Genomic DNA, 19228 nt, shown 5'->3' with positions numbered 1-19228 from the left:
AGCAATTAGTAAAGTGCCAGTACCTCAAAATTGTACTGAAGTACAGTATAAATGTGCTTAGTTGCTTTCCACTTCTGCTCATAAAGCAACGCTAGAGAAGATGGAGGCTTTGCCATATTGGTCACATCGATCCAGTCCAGTTAGATCATGTTAAGTTCAGGACGTCCAGGGATGTGTGACAGCATGGAGGCTCCCCAGGGTCACTGCACTGTTCAGCCTCCACACCTCTGACTTGAGATACAATTCCCAAGTCATGACACCTATAGGTGTCAGAGAACTGTGACTGTGGGATCAGAGGGGAATGAGGAGTACTGGGGTCCGGCTGAGAACTTTGTGTGGTCTGTGAAGAATATATAGTGGGCACTGTGGGCAAATATGGTGTTTTTATGTTTTATTAGCTATACTGTAGAATTTTGTTGTGTGTGCTGCTGCCCTGACAGGCTCAAAATACAAACTTCCAGTAGATATTTAATTTATCCTGGAAGGATAAACAGATGACTACATCCTCTAAAATGTTACCACTTTGTAAGCGGCACAAAATGGCCAGTAAAGTTTGTAATATTCAATGGTAAGCTTTACTTTCATGCCAGCAATCATTTTGTCAGGATAGGTGTCACATTTTGGAATGAAAGTCATATTGTCTTGTATCCTCCAACTACCTCAACTTCATTTGTGAAGAGATGAACCTAGAAGCATAGAAAAAGAGGGAAACCACATCCAGGACACATCACTATTGGTAATTTTCATTTTATTATAAAAACAGTATTTGAGTCCACAGTTTGTGTTTCCTTTGTACAGTAAAAAATATTAAATTAAACTCCCAAAGTTCTTAGCAGAAAGATAAATTGAGAGGATGGAGTTTGGGGGGATGGGGAGAGGGGGGGGTGGGGGGTGAAGAGGACCAGCGCGTTTGGACCTCTGCTCTGAGGCAGGGGGGTTGGGTGGGGGCAGGGCTTAAGTCCAAGGGAAGCAGCAAAGGGGACGAGGCAGAAAGAGACGGAGAGACGCGTGGTCACGTCTCTCCCTTTCCCCCCTCAGTTCTGTGCAACACAGTCCATTTGGATCAAATTTCCTCCATTTCCTCCAAACAGTAGAATCCTAAAAACACTGGTGGATCGCCCCCCAGTTTTTTCACATCCCCCCCCCCCCCATGTACTCGAAATGTTACAGGCACACAGGTATGCACCCCCCACCCCCCACCCCCCCATCCATCCCCAAGCCTCCACTGCTCAATATTAAGTGTCTTTAAAGGAAGGAGTGCACACACATTCGAGGGAGAGGGCTTGCGTGTTTTGCGAGGGAAGTCCCTTCCAGCATGACAGATGTCCCATACAGTAGCTGGCCGGGGCGTCGCAAAATGTCCGTTCAGCAACTGAAACTCGCAGCAGACCCTCAGCCACTGCAAAAACACTGACATTTAATTATTCCCAACTGGACAGACCCAACTAAAGACATCATAAGTGAAATGAAATATCCACTACCCCCCAAATTTCAACAGTCAATAACAAAAATATATTTCTATACGAATTGTAGCAGTCTCAGGGTACATACCAACCAAAAAAAAAAAAAAGACCAAAAAAAAAACCCATTGAAAACAAAAATAAATAAAGCAAACCCAAACATTTCAAAAAAAGGAAGATATGCATTATGTTTGGATTTACAATAATAACATTAATAATAATAATCCACATCACTCTGCAAAAACTGATAAGACAGACTGAATGATGGAAAACAAAAACGATAAAAAAGTCCTTTGCATTAAATCGTTTCCTCTTTAATTCTTCACCACTTTTAAAATCTTAAAAACATTTCTTAAAAAAGGCAAATACTCCCATTTCCCCCCAAAAATATCACCTGTCTTGTATTCTCTAAGGGGGGGCAGAGAAACCATCCCCCTCTTTGTACACAATTGGCAAAAAAATATATTAACAGCAATAACTTACAATTCATTTATTCTAATTTATTTATCGACTGGTTGATTTATTGTTACATCTCCCATAGGAAGTTCAGTTCAATGCATCTTTATTGAAAACATTTTAAATAACATTTAATAATAGTATAAAAAAGAAAGGCGAAGTAATAATAACAATAACACTGTCCTGGGTGAGTGCAGTTTCTGCGAAGAATCACAGAGCATTTCGGCTCAACTTGACACATTAAGTAGAACTCCTACATGATGTCTAAGGTGTTGTGATTCATGTTCTGGCCCAGCGGGTCTTGGCTGTTGCCCCCGGGGCCGTGGAGGCCGGCCATCCCGCTCAGCTGGGACAGCATGGCGCTCTGATCCGACCCGAACTGCTCCATAGAGTTCTGTTGCTGCTGCTGGGCCGTCGACTGCTGCTGCTGCTGCGGGGGGACCACCATGCCCGGGTGGTGCTGGTTCAGGTGGCCGGGGTGCGGGGAACCCGTCTGCGTCTGCGGGGAGATGTGATGCGGAGAGGGCTGGGGCTGCATGCGCGGGGACGGGCTGGAATGCGGGGGCTGGGACTGGGGTCTGGGCGAGGGCTGCGGGGAGCGCACCTGATTGGCCAGGGAGTTGGGCAGCGTCTGACCCTGCAGGTGCGGGTGCGGGGACTGGGCCATCTGCTGCGGCTGCTGGGGGCTCATGGGGTTGCTGTGCTGGGCCGGCGATCCCCCGGTGCCCAGATGCTGTTGCTGCTGCTGGAGCAGCCTCTGGTGGATGACCTGGTGAAGCAGCGCCTGGGAGGATTGAGGCTGGGGGCCACCCTGGGGGGGCTGAGGGCCCTGAGGTGGCTGCTGAGGACCTCCTATACCCCCTCCACCTGGCCCTCCGTCGCCCCCCGGTAACCCGGCCATGGCGTTCTGCTGCTGCTGCTGCTGCTGCATTTGGAGATGGTGCTGGTGCTGCAGCCTCTGCTGGAGCGCAGCTGCGGCCTGCTGCTGGGCCACCGTCCCTGGGTAGCCTTGCCCCTGCTGCCCTGGGGGACCGCCGGGCTGTTGAGGGCCGAGAGGGGGACCTCCTGGCGGGCCCTGCCCCGCCTGTGGAGGCTGCATTCCGGGCTGGCCCATGTAGCCCTGGCCCTGGGGTGGCTGAGGCTGCTGGAACTGGCCATGGTTGACTCCCATTTGTTGTTGTTGTTGTTGTTGTTGCTGCTGCTGCTGCTGTTGCTGCTGTTGCTGCTGCTGCTGCTGTTGCTGGAGGTGCCGTCTCATAAGCAGCTCTCTAAACTGGGGATTGTTGAGATTTGCCATCTGTGGCCCCTGACCCTGCATCCCTCTTCCTCCTCCCTGTTGCTGTTGCTGCAGAGCTGCCACTTGCTGCTGTTGTAAACCGCTCAGCATCGGCCGCTGCTGCTGTTGCTGTTGCTGCTGCAACTGTTGCTGCTGCTGTACTTGCTGTAGTTGGGCCATGGAGGCCATGTTGACATTCACCCCTCCCTGACCCCCCATGTGCATTCCCGGCTGGCCGGCACCTGCAGCGTTCACGTTCACCTGTGGACCCCCACCGGCCATGACATTACCAACAGGAACCCCCACGGGGCCGGGACCTCCCGGAACACCGCCTGGTCCACCAGGGGGTCCCTGCGCCCCCTTGTACTTGGAGGCCCTCTGCTTAATGAAAGCAGCCATGAGCTGGGGGTTGGAGCGCAGGATGTTGAGGACTTGCTGCTGCTGGAGTGGTGAGCTAGGTGAGCGGAGAGTCCGTAGCAGCTCCTGGAGCGCTGCCTGGGGGAGGTTCCCACCTGCACCAGCCCCTGGGACACCAGCGGCTCCAGGAACAGCTCCACCTGGTACCCCACCACCAGCACCTTGCTGCTGCTGCTGCTGTTGTACCATGTTCATCAAGGCAGCATGGCCCTGAGCTTGCTGTTGCTGTTGCTGCTGCTGCTGTTGCATTTGTTGCTGCTGTTGCTGAGCTGCCACCATGCCCGGATGCCCCATCTGGCTCATCATAGCCTGCCTCTGCTGGGGCGGCATCCCTTGGCCGGCCCACTGCTGCTGCTGTTGTTGAGGGTTCTGGAGCGGAGCACCCATCCTCTGCTGTTGAAGCTGGACCTGAGGAGGAAGCTGGCCCTGGGGCAGATTACCCTGCTGAGGAGGCTGCTGCATGGGTCCTCCAGCCCCAACCATCATCCCTGGTGGAGCTCCTTGTTGTTGCTGTTGCTCCATGTGTGCCCTGGCAGCTGCTGCTGCTGCTTGGGCCTGAGGCGGCATGCCCTGGGCCCCGACCATCCCCACCGCCCCTGGGTGGCCCATGCCCATCTGTTGGCCTTGAGCCTGTTGGTGGTGGGGGTGAGGGGGCATCATGCCTGCAGCTGCCTGGGCCGCTTGTCTCTGCAGGGCCATCTTCCTCTGAGCGTCAGCTACCTGCTGGATCTTCATGGCTATTTCTACGGCTGCGGGAGGAGGGCCGGACGGGGGCTGCTGTTGCTGTTGTGGCAGGGGAGGCTGGCCCGGGCCCTGGTTGGGAGGCTGCTGTCCCCCACCACCTCCAGCCATGACGCTGCCACCGGGCTGCTGCTGGGGAGGTGTCGCGGGGCCCAGGCCTGGTTTGCCCTGGGACTGGTGGATTGGGGAGGAGCCGGGGGGTCTGGTGGCATAGGGAGGCAGATTGTTGGGGTGCTGCTGGAGCTGTTGAGGGGTGGCGCCTCCTCCACTTTGCTGTTGCTGCTGGACCTGAGGAAGCATCTGCTGCTGATGTTGGGGAGAGCTCATTATCCCCCCCGCCCCACCTCCTCCACCCGGCATCTGCTGGAACTGGTGGTGGAGGTGGTGCTGAGGAGGCATGCCACTTTGTGGAGGCATCCCACCTGGCTGCTGTTGCTGCTGGCCTCCAGGCCCAGGGCCCATTCCCTGCTGGGGACCTGGGGGCATGGTCTGAGTCGGGGTCTGGGGTGTTGGGGGCTGGGTGCCACCAGATGTGGGGGTACTGGGTGCCGTGGTACCGTTGTTCCCCGGTGATGGAAGACCTCCGACAGGTCCTCCCGGCGGCCCTCCGGCCGGCTGCCCCACCCTCTGCATGCTGGCCATCCTCCTTCTCAACATCTGGGCCTGCTGGAGCCTATGCTGCAGCTGCTGCTGCCGGAGCTTGTGCTTGATGTTCAGGCAGAACGGGACAGGACACTTGTTCTCCTGACAGTGCTTGGCGTGGTAGCAGCACAGAGCGATGAGCTGCTTGCAGATGGGACAGCCACCGTTGGTCTTGCGCTTGCAGCCTTTTGTGTGCTGAACAACGCGCTTCATCTTCTGGCAGGACGGGAGGGAGCAGTTGGCGTTGCGGCACTGGCAGGCGTGGACCAGCGACTGGATGCAGCGCTGGATGCTGAGGCGGCGGGAGTCTCCGGGGCTCTGGGTGGCTGCTGCTGCCTGGTTGTTGCTCTCGTCGTCTAAACCGAGCCCCAGCTTCTCCATCTTGTGCTCGTGGCCCTTAGTGTTGTAGCAGGTGATGCACAAGTCATAGTCCTGGGAGAGGAGAGAAAAGGAGGAAAGGGGAAAATAAATATGAGTAGTTCATGGTATTCAATAAAACTTTCCTGTTAAAACTAAAATGCAACAAATCTATTTAATCCAAGACATCCAAGACAAGTTGAGGGTTAAGTACTTAGAGCAACTGCACCATGATGGTAGTGGTTGAGGGAGAGGAGAGCATATCTTTTTCTCCCCCCATGTCCAGATTTTCCAAACTCCTATGTGGGAGTGGCCTTCCAGTCACAAGCGCAATACTTAAACCAGTAGGCTACCATCACTCCAATTCTTTTGTCTGTCTTCAATAAAAACCTCTCACTTAATCTATTCAGCAGCCACTTTTAAAAAGGGTAATACCACTGAATTTATGCTTTGAAATACAGTATGTCATTTATTCCTCTAAAAATATGGAATTTCTGTTCAAATGTTATTCCCAAGAATGTTGTAAATAAATGTTATCCACAACATTCATTGTATTAAAATTCACAGTTGCTCTCTCAGATGGCCAGAAACCAAATGGAAAAGTGCATCCCCACTGCCTAAACTTTTCCATGTCACACGGATGCTCTATTCAGTAGGAAAAGACTGAAAAAGTTTGTGACTGCACCTAGGATGAGTTTCTGGGTCAGAACTATTAACACTGCTACAGTATAAAGCTCATGTGGAGGTAAAAGTACAGTCACATATGAGTCCACAAAATTACACTACTGTTCATTCAGTGCATTAACAGAACACACACATAAATATTCAGTTTATAGGCCGATATTCAGAATATTAATGTGCAAGTAAACACTCACTGTCAATGGACAGTCTTCAAGCTGCAAATCAGCATGACATTACAGATTAGATTGTTATTTATCTTCTGTCTGAGTGAGTCATGTTCACAAATACGGACTAGACTCTTCCAGGCCAACAAGAACAGCATAATGTGAATTTTTAAAATAAGTGGGATTCCTCTTTCCCTTTAAGTTTCACCACCTGATGATGAAAGACAGACTAGAAAAGCTGAAATATTCTCAGGGGCAAAGGCTACTTGCTGCTCTTTCATCTCCAGTCAATTGGCGGGGAAGAAAAACAAGAAAACGGCACCCTCTCCCAATTCTCACCTCGCAGACGGTGCAGTGGAAGCGGGTCTCCACGTGGTGTTTGCACTCGTTGCAGGTGTAGACGAAGCGGTCCTGGCTCTGGTTGTGCAGCTCCACCAGCATACACATGGAGCTCCACTTGGACCTCCGCAGAGAGCTGAACTCCAGGTGTTTGTCCCTGGCCAGGGTCAGGAAGGCGTCGCGGCCGTCCATCAGGTCGCAGGCCATCAGGGGGTCCGGGTCGGTGATGGGGGGCAGCGAGTTAGCGGTGGGGCCGGCGATGAGACGGATGACAAAGAAGACCTGGAGATGAGAGCGGAGGGGATCAGGGTCAAGTTTCCGTAAGTGGTCTGTGTACGGTCTGTGATGTGGAGTCATCACAGACCATCAGTCGTCAGATGTGTAATCTATTTATTGCGGTGGGAAATCAATTGTCACAGCAGCAACACACTTGAGACACAATAAGCACCATCACAAAATGCTATAATTGAGGAAATAAAATTACTACATCTGCCCTCCTGTAGAATCACCTGGCCTATTATCAACATATGCCACAGTCAACAGTATGTACTTCAGTCCTGTTGACGTTGCCTCTTTTGTGCTTCGATCCCATTTAAAAAAATATATTGTTGTCATTTTATTGTTTATTCTAGTGGCTTTTATTCATTATCATTCCGCTGTTGGTAAAGCACTTTGTAAAGTCTTTTTGGCGCTATTGTAGAAGCTACTTTACATCTACAACAACAGAGCAGCAAGCATGTAAAATGGTGGGACTTCTATGATCTGTATGTACAGAGTGAATATGAAAAATGTGGTAACATAATTCACCTTAATGATCTTAAAACTGTGCCATATAATCCAATACAGGGGTTGGCAGCTTTTACTAGAATCAGACCGGACTCGTACCTCTTTGTGTTTCTCCATGGTGGCGTAGAGCTTCTGGGAAAGGTCGTTGGAGACGTTGGGCATCCCTGGCTTCTTCTTATTGGCTCGGCTCAGGCTACTCTTGTTCTTGCTCGTCTTTTTATTGTTCTTCTTTTTGGCATTCTTGCTGTCTCCTTTTGTGGCCTGTGGGTGTTTTAACGTCAACTTCAATTCATTGCACTGCCGTTATAACACATCAATGCTGCGAACAACTTGCACATAGCCCCGTTCAGACATCCCCATCAAAACTCTGTGGGTGTCAGATCAGAATACACACGTGGCCCCTTTCACTCATCACCTATTCTACTCACATCTATGCTCTCGTTGGAGGTGCTGTTCTCCTCCCTCTTCCTCTCCTCCTCCTCCTGCTCCAGCTCCTTGATGCTCTCCTCCAGCACGTTGGGCCAGAAGTCGCCCTCAAAGTATGGCAGCTCCTTGGCACTGGTCAGACGGTCCTCTGTCGCCTGCTTGAAGATGTCCTGAGGGACAGCGGGGGAGGAAAAGCGGAGTTTACAAGCGCACATGCTGTAGATGATGTGGTGAAAACCCCTGCAGGCATTGGACTCACTGCTGGGAGAACATTCACATCTCTGTCTCCTCTATTTTTGTCCCTATCAGCTTTCCTACCATCTCAATTCAGGGAAAACTACATAAGGGAGTAGGCTGAATATGCATTAACTCGAAAATGCATAGGGAATGAAAGAGAAAAGCAACTCAAAAGGATGAGAATGAGGATGAATATGAAGATGGATGATTTTAAGGATTATGGATGAGTCATAACAGAGAGTTTGACTGTTTTGTTAATGAAGAGCCAGCTCTACAGTGACTCGTGCAATAATTCACAGTGTATAAACAATAACAACACAGAAACACATCTCACTTTGTAGTCATGGACAATGCGCTCGGCCACAGCCTTGTCCAGCATCTTCTTGTACCACTCCTGCAGGCGTTTTGGCTTGGGGATCTTCTGGTCTATTGGGTGACAGTGGAAGATGTAATCATCCCCTTCGCTGGGTGGACAGGCCCAGATGTGACCTGTTGTAAACCTGAGAAGAGGGAGAGCAGCATTTAATTCAATTCATTCAGGCTAGTAAAAAGGAAGAAATTGAAATTCACTTATTCCATTTGCCTGCTCATTTCCAAGGTCACTCCCAGTACTGCAAATGGTCTGTAGCGGTTGCTTTAGTACCTCCACTGGCACGCAAAGTGCCTAATGAACACACTATAATAGCATAATAGGCTCATATTTAATTGCTTGTTTTATAATAATTAAGGTTAAAGTGTTCAGTTAGTGGAATCCTATAATCTGTTTTCAGCTGCTCATTTGAGGTTATACATTTTCAAGTCTTGTTTCTGTATTAAAAGTTGTATTTTGTGGTTTCTCACCCCAGCCTCCTGACGTATTCCAGGTAGCCTATCAGGATCTCGTGGTAGACGCCAGTGCGGAGGTGGCGAGGCTGGAAGAAGTGCACGCTGTCCAGGTAAGAGATGTACACTCTCCTCTGATTGGGCGGCGGGCAGTCGGAGCCGTACTCCTGGACGTGCATGCCGAAGAAACACACGTCTGCTCCGTCGATGTCCTCGAATGCAAACAGGGCTTTCGTCCTGTATGGGAAGGACTCCGACATCTCTCCGCTGTCCACAAACCTGCAGGGAAGAGAGCCAGGGATCAGGAAAGATATTGGTGCCTGGGTCCGAAATCAACACCCGGCAGAGCTGAATGCTGGTAGAAAATTGTCTTTGGCAGATAACTCAATAAGGGTCACCTGCCACACTTTTCAGAAAATAACATAACACCAGAAAATGCTCTCTAGTAATTTGAATTGTTGCACTTCAAGATGAATTTTAAACTTAATCTGTTGTATCCAAGTAAGCAAGTTAACACAGCATCTGATTCTGTAAATGAAATGGCACTGAAAATAGGTAGGGTGACATATTTCAATGAAAAATGTATATGAATCATTTTGGCCGGTAAAAATTATTCTTGGAAGGTATTTTTTTAAGTTTACCAGCTCTTGCCAGGTGAGCCAAAACATTTTTTTGTACCTATCAGTGTCCAAAAAAAAATAAATTTTTTTTTTTGGCTCAACTGCCAAAAAAATAATTTTGGACACTGATATGTGCGCAATTAATTTTTTGAGCTACAGTTACTGTAGATAAGCTCCAGGGATGACAGGGAAGGTCAGTTAGCTTCAGTGTGTGTTAACAATGCAGTCCAAATTAATGCAGGTTAGATTCGGTTATTCCTCAGCAGGTTATCACAGAATTGAACTTGCTTCATCCATAGCCCCTGAAGGTCTATTTTCAGCAGCATCACTTACTTTTATGTATTTTGCTGCACTGCTAATTAGGGGATTATGATAATTAGGTGGTTATAATAATTACAAACTCTTATAAAGACCAAGTTTCAAAAGTTGGCGGATTAAAATATCCTTCAAGTCAAACTTAACCCATAAGTCATTACACTTAATCTTCTCAGTAGTGCTCTACCCTTCAGTCAAAAACATCCCCCACCCCCCAAATCCCCAGCAGCAGCGAACTTTGCCCTCCTCACCTGGACTTCATGCCCGGCTTCACCTCGACCACCTTGTCGGAGACGTGGACCACGCGGATGGTGACGTCACCGGAGTCGGGGTGGCTCTGCCGCTTGAGGTAGTCGTTCACTCGCGTCTCCAAGAAGGACCCCAGCTTGGTCTGAGGGAGTCCTGTGAGGGATAAGACAGGGGAGAGAGAGAGGGAGGGAGAATACGGAGGAGGCAGACAGAGAAATAAGAGGAGAGAAAGGACAGATGGAAAGAAGAGAGCAAATGAGGAATGAAGGTTAGAATGGCGTGGCAGCATGGCAGAAATAAAGGCCATCACAGTCTGGTAAACTGTGGACATGAGAAACTGGGCTTCATTCACAGCACAGAAATTCACTAATATGGATTTGTGACAATTAAGGCATCCAGTACTTCTTAGTCTTTGATATGGCTGTGCATCTGGCATACAAATTCCCTAATTGGCCAAATCCAGACTGTTGGAGAAGACTAAGGAGTCTGGCTGCCTGAGGCACTTTGTCAATCTTTTAAAGTCTAGCAGTTTGCCCTGATGTATTTGTCGATCAATATGCCTGGCTACGCTCGCTTTAAACAGGGTCAATTTAGTAAACTCACCAGCCCTCTGCTCTGAACTCTTCACATAAACAGTTATAAGAGGCGACAACAGGAGCTGAGAGACATTTCTTTAATTTCCCTTGTATTGGCAATTTTATATTTTTAATATTCAGCCCACGAGTACAGCAGTAGAAGCCTAAATCCTAAACTTTCTCACTCAAAAGCAAAATCCTTGTGATCAGTCTACTCATTAAACTCACTGGGGACTAGTTTGATTTGGAAATCTCCAAGTAAAAAGTGAAAATCTAAAGAGCAATGCATTTGAAAAAAGCTTGTTCTGTGACAGAATGGCCGATCACCGGAGGAAAAAAAAAGAACTCAGGATGTCAAAAGTCAGACACAGCACAAAAAGAGGAGTGCAGAAGGCAGCAGTTGAGCCTTAGGCCTTTGACTTACACAGGCAACGCCTACGATATGCAAGTAAAATCAAACTGGTTCGCTGCATCTGACTCTGGCAATGGAAACTACAATGTGAGGACTGGTTTCTGAACTAAAAGGACAGGGGTTATTAATATTTTCACTGAAGGAGTGGGGTAGATATGGAAGGAATGGTTGATTGCGGAAACATGAGAGAAAAACAGACAAAATGTGTGTTCAGTTCTACTCTCATCGTGTCCAGCTGTGTGACTCCAGGCAAGAAGACTTAAACCAGACGAATGCAGATCAAAAAAGGAGAAAATGATTTCTGACAGTCGACAAAACTGTTGATAAAAATATATTTAAAAAAACAAACTAACTAAGAAATAACAAGAGAGGAGTGCCTCGGGTTTCTTTCTCTTCAAGTCTGAACTCCCCAACTTCCAGTGAGCACCTCTACAAAACACTGAAGCATATTTCCAAAAAACAAAACTAAACCCTCAATTCATCATTTGTTTGTGGCTTTCAGGAATGTTGGTATTAAACAAAGGAAGGGATCAGAACACAGAGAAAAGTCTGAATGAAGGAAAGGAGGAAAGCAGGGCCACGAGACACAGACTGAGTGAATGAGTTTTTAGCGTTAGTCCACTTACTTTTGGCCGCGTATTTGTTCTCTTTCCGCGTCTTATTGGCCTTTTTAAGGCAGCTGTCGCATACGAAGCTGTGGACAGGGAGGAGAAAAATGGTAAAAAGCTTTAATTTGCATGATTCACACGTCTGTCACAGTAAGCATCAGTGTCAGCGATTAAGTGGCTTTAATCAAGTGAACACTTAGTCGTCCATGTTAGTTTGTCTTTCCTTGAACGCCCATCATGGCTCTGAAAACGTTCAAGTCTTTTAATTGCAAATAGACCGCACAGAAAATGGGATTTAACTCTACTTTTTGTGTGTGTGTGTGTGTGTGTGTGTGTGTGTGTGTGTGTGTGTGTGTGTGTGTGCGCGCGTTGTATGCTATCTCCATCCTGGCAGGCGTATTCAGCTGTGATGCAATGATCAGGCCTCCTACACATTTTCCGTTTCAAAATACCATACTTTCCCCAGACTGCACTAGAAGGTTTTGGTATTCAGTGTGATGTATGTTGATGTTAGCTGGGTAGCATTGCTGCTAATTGGGCCACATTGGACCAAATTAACTTTCCATATTTACCCCCCACCCCCCAGTTATGTAACAGAATGTACAGAGTGCGTAGGATAGCTGGCTCACCCTGACGGCCATATGGTGTCATTATGCAGGACGCAGATCTGGTGCATTTTACGACCGCAGTCAATACATTCCACAAGCCTGAGCAGAGAGAGAGAGAGAGAGAGAGAGATTGAACAGAGAATGAGAGGACAGGAGACAGATGCAAAACCCAGAGTTAATAAGGCAACGTGTCGCGCATGATGGAAATATTCAATTCTTTCCCCTGCAGGAGATTCAGTGTGGCTGAACAACACAGGCACAAAGCCATGATGGACAAAACAGAAATCTGTGACTCTTGATCTTTCGTGGCCATTTGAAGCGATAAGTTTGTTCGCAGATGGCTAATTACTTCATCAAAATATTTACAAGCACCTTATTCCTAATTCAAATGGCTCGCATCTTCCAAGAGAAATTACATAAAAGCAAGATAAAATATAATTTAAACATAGTCAAATAACCAAAAATAGTAGTACAAATCAAAATTATACATTCATCGGTCATTCAGAGAGATTTTACGATATAGATAGAGAGATGAAAGTAAGAGGTAATTAAAGGACGTACAACTCAGGGTCGAGGGTGTCGTTCTTCTTCCTTTGGAACTGGTCTTTGTTGATGGACCTGCGAGACAAATCAGAAGACAAACCACTGTGACCAAACATGTTCATGCATCCTTCTTTGGACTGATCCAGTTTGTCTGTGGTGAGCACAACCTCAACAAATCGAACAAAGAACTTTTGAGTGTGTTACAGGCTCTGTGTGACTGCTGGATTCGCACAGCATCACACACAGCAGGGATCCCCAATTCAGAAAATGGAAAACAGAAATTCAGAACGCACCAATGGAATTCTTTGGAAGACATTTTTTTTTTTAAAGAAAAAAGTAATTGCAGTGGTTAAGACTTTGGCAGAGTTAAAAAAGGAGTCAGAGAAGAGAAGAGGAAATTTAAAATTGGAGTCAGAAAAGAGAAGAAGAAATTTAATGGGACACAAGATCAACGATATATAAACTCCCTTCAGAGTTAAGAGGAAGGACTTTTTCTATAAAAGATGGTCACTATTCGACAAAGATGGGAGATACAGAAAGAAATGAAATATGTGATGAGGGATAACATCACCAACGAAAACAGAGAGGAAGTCATTTTTCAAATTATCCTTCAGTTATTTTGTTTACATTTATCTTTCACATTTCAAATCAAATGCAAACCATCTAGCAAAACAAACATCAAACCACACAAAACAACACAGACCAATTGTGATCTTGGAATTATAACAGGTTCTATCTGACTTTAATGTTTTTTCATTAACCACATATTCATGATCTTTGAAAAGTTACATTATGCGTGTGTGGTGTTATTTTTTTCCCCCGAAAACAACCACTGGGGTAAAATATTTAAAAAGATAGAAAGTACCTAACAGTTTTGCCAGCTGGTGTATCAAATCTTTGATGCTCAATATCTCAGAACCAGATAAAACCTTCTAACTCCAAGCTCAGGAAATGTATGTGCAAGATTGTTTATCTAGACAAGCATTACTAGAGTAACTATGTCAGTTTTAGAGGGGAGAGGTGTTGTCTGGTGGCTAGGAGAGGAAGTCAGGTGTGTGGTGGTACTCACGTCTGAGGCTGGGAGGGGTCGTCTCCCAGGGAAACGCTCTCGCCCTGGATTTCGTTGAAACACTTCTCACAGAAGTGGTACCTGTCAGCAAGAAGCCCATATTTTGGTGAACTACACCGTTCGCCAACAGCACAGCCAATCACAGAGAGGGCGCGAAGAAGCAGCCGCCAATCAGGGCAGGGCAGGACAGGCCAGGGGGCGGGCACACAGGAGGAGGCAGAGGGCAAGGTGGGTCGTCGCCAGGAGGCAGCAGCCAATCGTGATGCAGGGTTTTTGTGTGGGCGGGTGTTTTGATTTTGCGCGCAAATTTCGGAGTGGATGATTGGTCACACCAAAGCAGGCCAATGCAGACATCACAAGCGTTAAAAAAGGAGGGAGAGAAGGGAAGAAGGGAAGGGGAGAAGGGAGATGGGAAGGGAGGGGAGGGGAGGTCAAAATGAATATTAAAAAAGCGTGAAATAAATCGTTACAGGTCAGACGGAGACAATGGAGGGATGGAGAGGGTTGGGGGGGGGGGGGGGGGGGGGGACATGGAGGAGGGAGGGAGGGAGGGATGGACAGAATGTGAACAACAACCAACAGAGGACAGAGAGCCAAGGCAAAGCAAAGATTAGCGTCAGACGTCCAGTGGTAAACAACAACAACATTACAGCAACATGAGAGACCACTAGGAGCTGTGGAGGAGGAAGGGGGGTGAGGATACGAGGCTCCAAACATGAAAGGGTGAATGAGGAAAAAATAAATAAATAAATGGTAGTGCAACAGAGACCCATCATCCTTTCAGTTCATTTATAAAGTGGGAACCTTTCTTCGGGTGGTGAGAATGGATCTTGTTGTTGTTTTTTTTTTTCCATTTACACAAGCAAATATCAGCAAATGCAAGCCACCATGTGTTGTGCGTGTGAATTTAGCCAGTGGGAAACAATGGTGCAGAAAACAAAGAATAACTGCTGAAGAAGACGGGAACCCACTTTATGAATGAAAACATAATGAAAATTAAAATGGTGAATTATGCAGATGGAGATGGTGCCAGGGTAACCATTTGAAGCCAAATTAAAAACTCTGACTCATCTGTGATTGAACTGATTGATTGATGCTATGTTGTAGGAAATATCAAGTGTGCAAAATATAACAAGACACCTTCAAGCTCTATCTTATCAAGTGTGGGTTTTCACTGCAAAATATCAAAAATAATATTGTCTTTGCTCTATGCCCGTGATCTGTGTGTGTGTGTGTGTGTGTGTGTGTGTGTGTGTGTGTGTCAGTGTGTCTACGGCCCTTACCTGTTCTGGTAGCTAAAATAAGCAGCGTCGCGTTGGATGGTGCATAATTGTTTTCCATAGCAGCAAAGAGTTTGGGGGGAAAACTCAAGCTGCAATAATAAGTAGAGAGATACAAAAGAAATGTTATTTGCAGACCTATTCATCTGTGGTAAATTGGACACACACACACTTTATTAAACTCCTCACACATACACTGCTCACAAAAGCACACAAGGACATGCAAACTCATTGCTCAAAACACACACAAACACTCCTGAAACACACACATTTGTATTTCTACACTTGTGAGGACCTTCATTGTCTAATTCAATCTCCAATTCCCAACCTTAGCCTTCACCACTACATGCCTAACCTTAACCCTTACCTAAACCTAATCCTAACCTTAACCCCAATTTGTAACCCTAAACGAACCTTCACCTTTAGCATATCCTAAACCTAGTCCTCATATCAACCCTAAACCCAAACTAGCCCATTAAAGAAGGGAGGACAGGAAAAATGTCCTTACTTTGGAGTATATTCCTCATCTCTCTATCCTTGTAAGGACCTCACGAGTATAGAAATACAAAAACACACACACACACACGCCCTCCTTTCTCACCTTCCTCCCACAACAGTATCCCAGGCCCTGCATGACAGGGTCGATCTCGGACTCAAACACCTCGGCCAGCTTGGAGCAGTACTTGTAGACGCGAGACGTCTTGCGGTTGTACAGCCAGGCGTTGTTGAACATCAGCCAGATGTCCTCCACGTACTGCCACGGCTCCTGGTACTGCCCCGTGTCCAGCTTGCGCTTGATGGTCGACAGGTCCATGGGGTTCTTCACTATGTCAAAGTAGTCCTGGTTTGGGAGGGGCGCGATCCGGATCCGAGCGGCGGGTTAAGATTTGAGGTTCAGGAGATGAGAGGGAGGGGGGGGGGGGGCAGAGGTGGGGGGGGGAGAAAGAGGGGCGAGACGGTGGGCGCATTTGGTTTGTCCAGAAACACCACCATCATCATCATCATCACCGTTGACGTTGTTGCAGCAGCAGGGTGAAGATGCGATGAAGGCGTCGCAGGTGACCAGGCGGGACCAGAGTGGGGGAGAGAAGAGGGTGCAGGGGGACAATGTTGTTGAGAGCTGCAGAGAGGAGGGTTCATGTGCAGACAGAGAGACATGACAGCTTCTCCCCTCCAGCTCTCCGCTTTGCACCCTATCTCTACAGTCTAGTCCCTATCTGTACTGCACAACAGGGACCAGCTGACCTCCATGCACCAGGGCGGTTAGGTCTGTCTGGTCCTCTGCTACTCATGCAATAAACTAGTGAAACTTAGACAATTAGCTACAGGTAAGACTGAATATCACATATTCTGAAGCACAGTGCTATCATCTTGTAATTTGTCATTTATCAAACAGTATACTGATAAACACTCTGCTATAGCTATTATTGTTTTCCGCTGTGGTCTGAAAGCCCATAGAGCTTTCAGACCCGGGAGGAGATCAGGGTGCAAAACCGAGATGAACAGAGCAGTGGTAACAGCAACAGGCAGACAGTCAGAGATAAACAGAATCACTCTTTTTAGCAACACAGTGGTTGGCATTAACAGGGCCAGCAGCATGAGTGGCAGCATGATGGCAGAGTTAAAGCCAACGGCGCTCAAGTGAAGCAAAGGTAAGAGGGACGGATGAGTCTCCAAGTCATCCTTCTATTCCCGTCATCCCCCCCCCCCCTCTGCCTCCTCTCCAAAGAAACCACACTGATTTCCAGCAAGAGGAAGGAGCCGAGAAGAGAATGAAGGGAAAGAAAAGCTTTTGGAGATTCAACCGAAAAAGGAGGAGGTGTGGGTTTCAAAGACAAAGGTCCATCTCAATGTCACCATGGCAACAAGAAACAGGAAACAGACCCTTTTCTCTGAATGGAGCCACTCACATGAACATGATGCATATTACCACATCAACCCATAAAGCCAAATTTATTTTACTGTACTGTACTGTACTGCATAATGCATTGAAATTGGTGAATGAAGTCAAAGCCTTTTCTGGCAATAGCTTTATAACGAAATTACACAACAGTTAAAAGCTGCATCACTGGATCATGGAGGTTCCTGAAGAGGAGAGGTGAGCCAATAGCCTGTTTCTCAAACATCACTGCTCTAGAAACATTGTCATTTATTTTGTTGTGGGGCGGCTGATACTGATACTATGTAACTAGGCTTGTGCTGTGACTATGTCTTATGATTGCAGCACATCAAATAACATGATTTCTCATGTTTGTAGGTAGATTTCTCCAGTAATTACACTGTACCAAGTGATTTATTCTCCCCGATCTCTTCAGATGCAGTGAGGGTAAAGGTATTGCCCCACCTCTACACACAACCCAACTGAACTCCAACACAGTGCTAACTACTGGCGAGGAACTGAACTAGGAAGCTAGGATGGAATACTAGGATGGAAACTACAGAAATCATAATTCAAATTAAAATCCAAAATATGAACTTTGAAAAGCATGTGAGGACAAAAAAATTCAACCAAACATAAATGAGTGATAAAACAAAGCAATACGCTATGAGCATTTTTTTGGGTACTTCAAGCAAATTATTTATCCCCCCGCCTTTAGAGTTTTCTCCTTGAAATGCAGAGTGGTGACATGGGCCTGATAAAATGTCTTTCTTTATTCTAAATCTTTTATATTATGATTATGTGGGTGACCTAAAAGTAAATTTGACAAAATTCAACGTGCATACACAGATGCCAGAGCAAAAATCTAAATTTCCATGGCTCAATAATATAAATAACTAGAAATAAACGCCTCGCGGTTGTATGCCTCCGCCAATAAACTTTATTTTATCATTGCAAGGACAGTCTTTATTTATTGAACATATATACTTAATGTGATTATTAGGTAAACTTAAAGGATTTTGGTGTTTGCAAAAGTAAGTGACAGCACTTCCACCGTTTTTGTAGAATGACCCAAGATCATTTTCTCAGCTACAGTGGTAAGCAAAACATTATGATGTCACAGTGAAGTTGACCTTTGAACTTTTGGATATAAAATGTCATCACTTCATCATTTTATCCTATTAGACATTTGTGTGAAATTGTGTTATAATTAGCATATGAATTCTTGAGTTATGGCCAAAAACGTCTTTTGTGAGGTCACAGTGACCTTGACCTTTGACCACCAAATTCTAATCAGTTCATCCTTGAGTCCAAGTGGACGTTTGTGCCAAATTTGAAGAAATTCCCTCAAGGCGTTCCTGAGATATCGCGTTCACGAGAATAGGACGTGCGTACAGATGTACGGACGGACATACAACCCGAAAACATAATGCCTCCGCACCGGCGACAGCCGTGGCTGTGGCCCATAAAAATGGGCAATTTTGTATTTGTTAAATTTCCTGAGGTAAAAAATGGCCTACGTCTGTAACGAAGGTTATGATTTTGGCACGCATAATAAAATAGCTGTCTATTATGTCTGGATTTGGTGACTCTACTTAAGTAAGTCAATAATCTCAAGTTATGTAACTTATCAAATTATGAAATTCCTATACCTAATGAACATGAACATGATATCTGAATAACTTTTTCATGTCCTTTTAGATTTGAAGTATGCATTTACCCCCCCCAAATTGCCCTACAGTTTCGTTACATCAATGTATAGAAAAATGTTCATAAGATTGCTTTGATTTATGCTGTGAAATCAATGACTTCTTTATGCTGACATGGAAAAGTGAGCACAATTTGGCATGCACATACACACACACACACACACACACACACTTCCAAATCTCATTCTCTCAACCTGTAACATGTGATGGGAGTAAAGATGAATTGAGAGATTGAAGAAACAGGGAGAAGACATATTTAAAAACAAATCCAGAGAAAAATGACAACTATGACAAAGGAGCAAACAAAAAACTAGAAAAAAAGGAAAGCTACGTTTTTAGAGGAGCGGAAGCAAAATGGCAGCCAGTGCAGTCCCTTACCAGGTTAGTTTTGTTACTAGTTCGAATACGTACGGGTATTCCCAGTAACTGGGGGTCCACCGGCTGACGGAAGGGAAGGGACTCGGGGTCCTGCCGGTACAGAGCCTCCAGGGTCGGCATTAGAGCCTGGCGCAGCTCCTCAGGCTTGAAGACTGGAAGAGAGGGAGGAGAGGGGAGGA

The 19228-nt window shown here is 46.4% G+C and overlaps 1 protein-coding gene across 1 annotated transcript in view; it reads right to left on the bottom strand.

The window, feature by feature from the left end:
• Positions 1 to 1213: 1213 nt before the first annotated feature.
• ep300b (E1A binding protein p300 b) overlaps positions 1214 to 19228 on the bottom strand; it is a 35474-nt gene continuing 17459 nt past the window's right edge. Inside the window, exons 17-30 of the mRNA XM_071521852.1 lie at positions 19083 to 19201; positions 15685 to 15924; positions 15087 to 15175; positions 13804 to 13884; positions 12753 to 12809; positions 12213 to 12290; positions 11602 to 11669; positions 9991 to 10141; positions 8823 to 9083; positions 8317 to 8482; positions 7748 to 7915; positions 7419 to 7580; positions 6534 to 6815; positions 1214 to 5424 (exon numbers count right to left, since the gene is read on the bottom strand). Of these exons, the coding sequence (XP_071377953.1) occupies positions 2170 to 5424; positions 6534 to 6815; positions 7419 to 7580; positions 7748 to 7915; positions 8317 to 8482; positions 8823 to 9083; positions 9991 to 10141; positions 11602 to 11669; positions 12213 to 12290; positions 12753 to 12809; positions 13804 to 13884; positions 15087 to 15175; positions 15685 to 15924; positions 19083 to 19201 (5177 nt within the window). The 3' untranslated portion in view covers positions 1214 to 2169. The remainder of the gene's footprint in view (positions 5425 to 6533; positions 6816 to 7418; positions 7581 to 7747; positions 7916 to 8316; positions 8483 to 8822; positions 9084 to 9990; positions 10142 to 11601; positions 11670 to 12212; positions 12291 to 12752; positions 12810 to 13803; positions 13885 to 15086; positions 15176 to 15684; positions 15925 to 19082; positions 19202 to 19228) is intronic.

Source organism: Centroberyx affinis, unplaced genomic scaffold, assembly GCF_046629955.1.
Source record: "Centroberyx affinis isolate AG114_WGS23_722 - 3 ecotype Tasmania unplaced genomic scaffold, CSIRO-AGI_Caff_v1 ptg000937l_1, whole genome shotgun sequence".
NCBI lineage: Eukaryota > Metazoa > Chordata > Actinopteri > Beryciformes > Berycidae > Centroberyx > Centroberyx affinis.
This window is presented reverse-complemented; position numbering and strand designations above follow the sequence as displayed.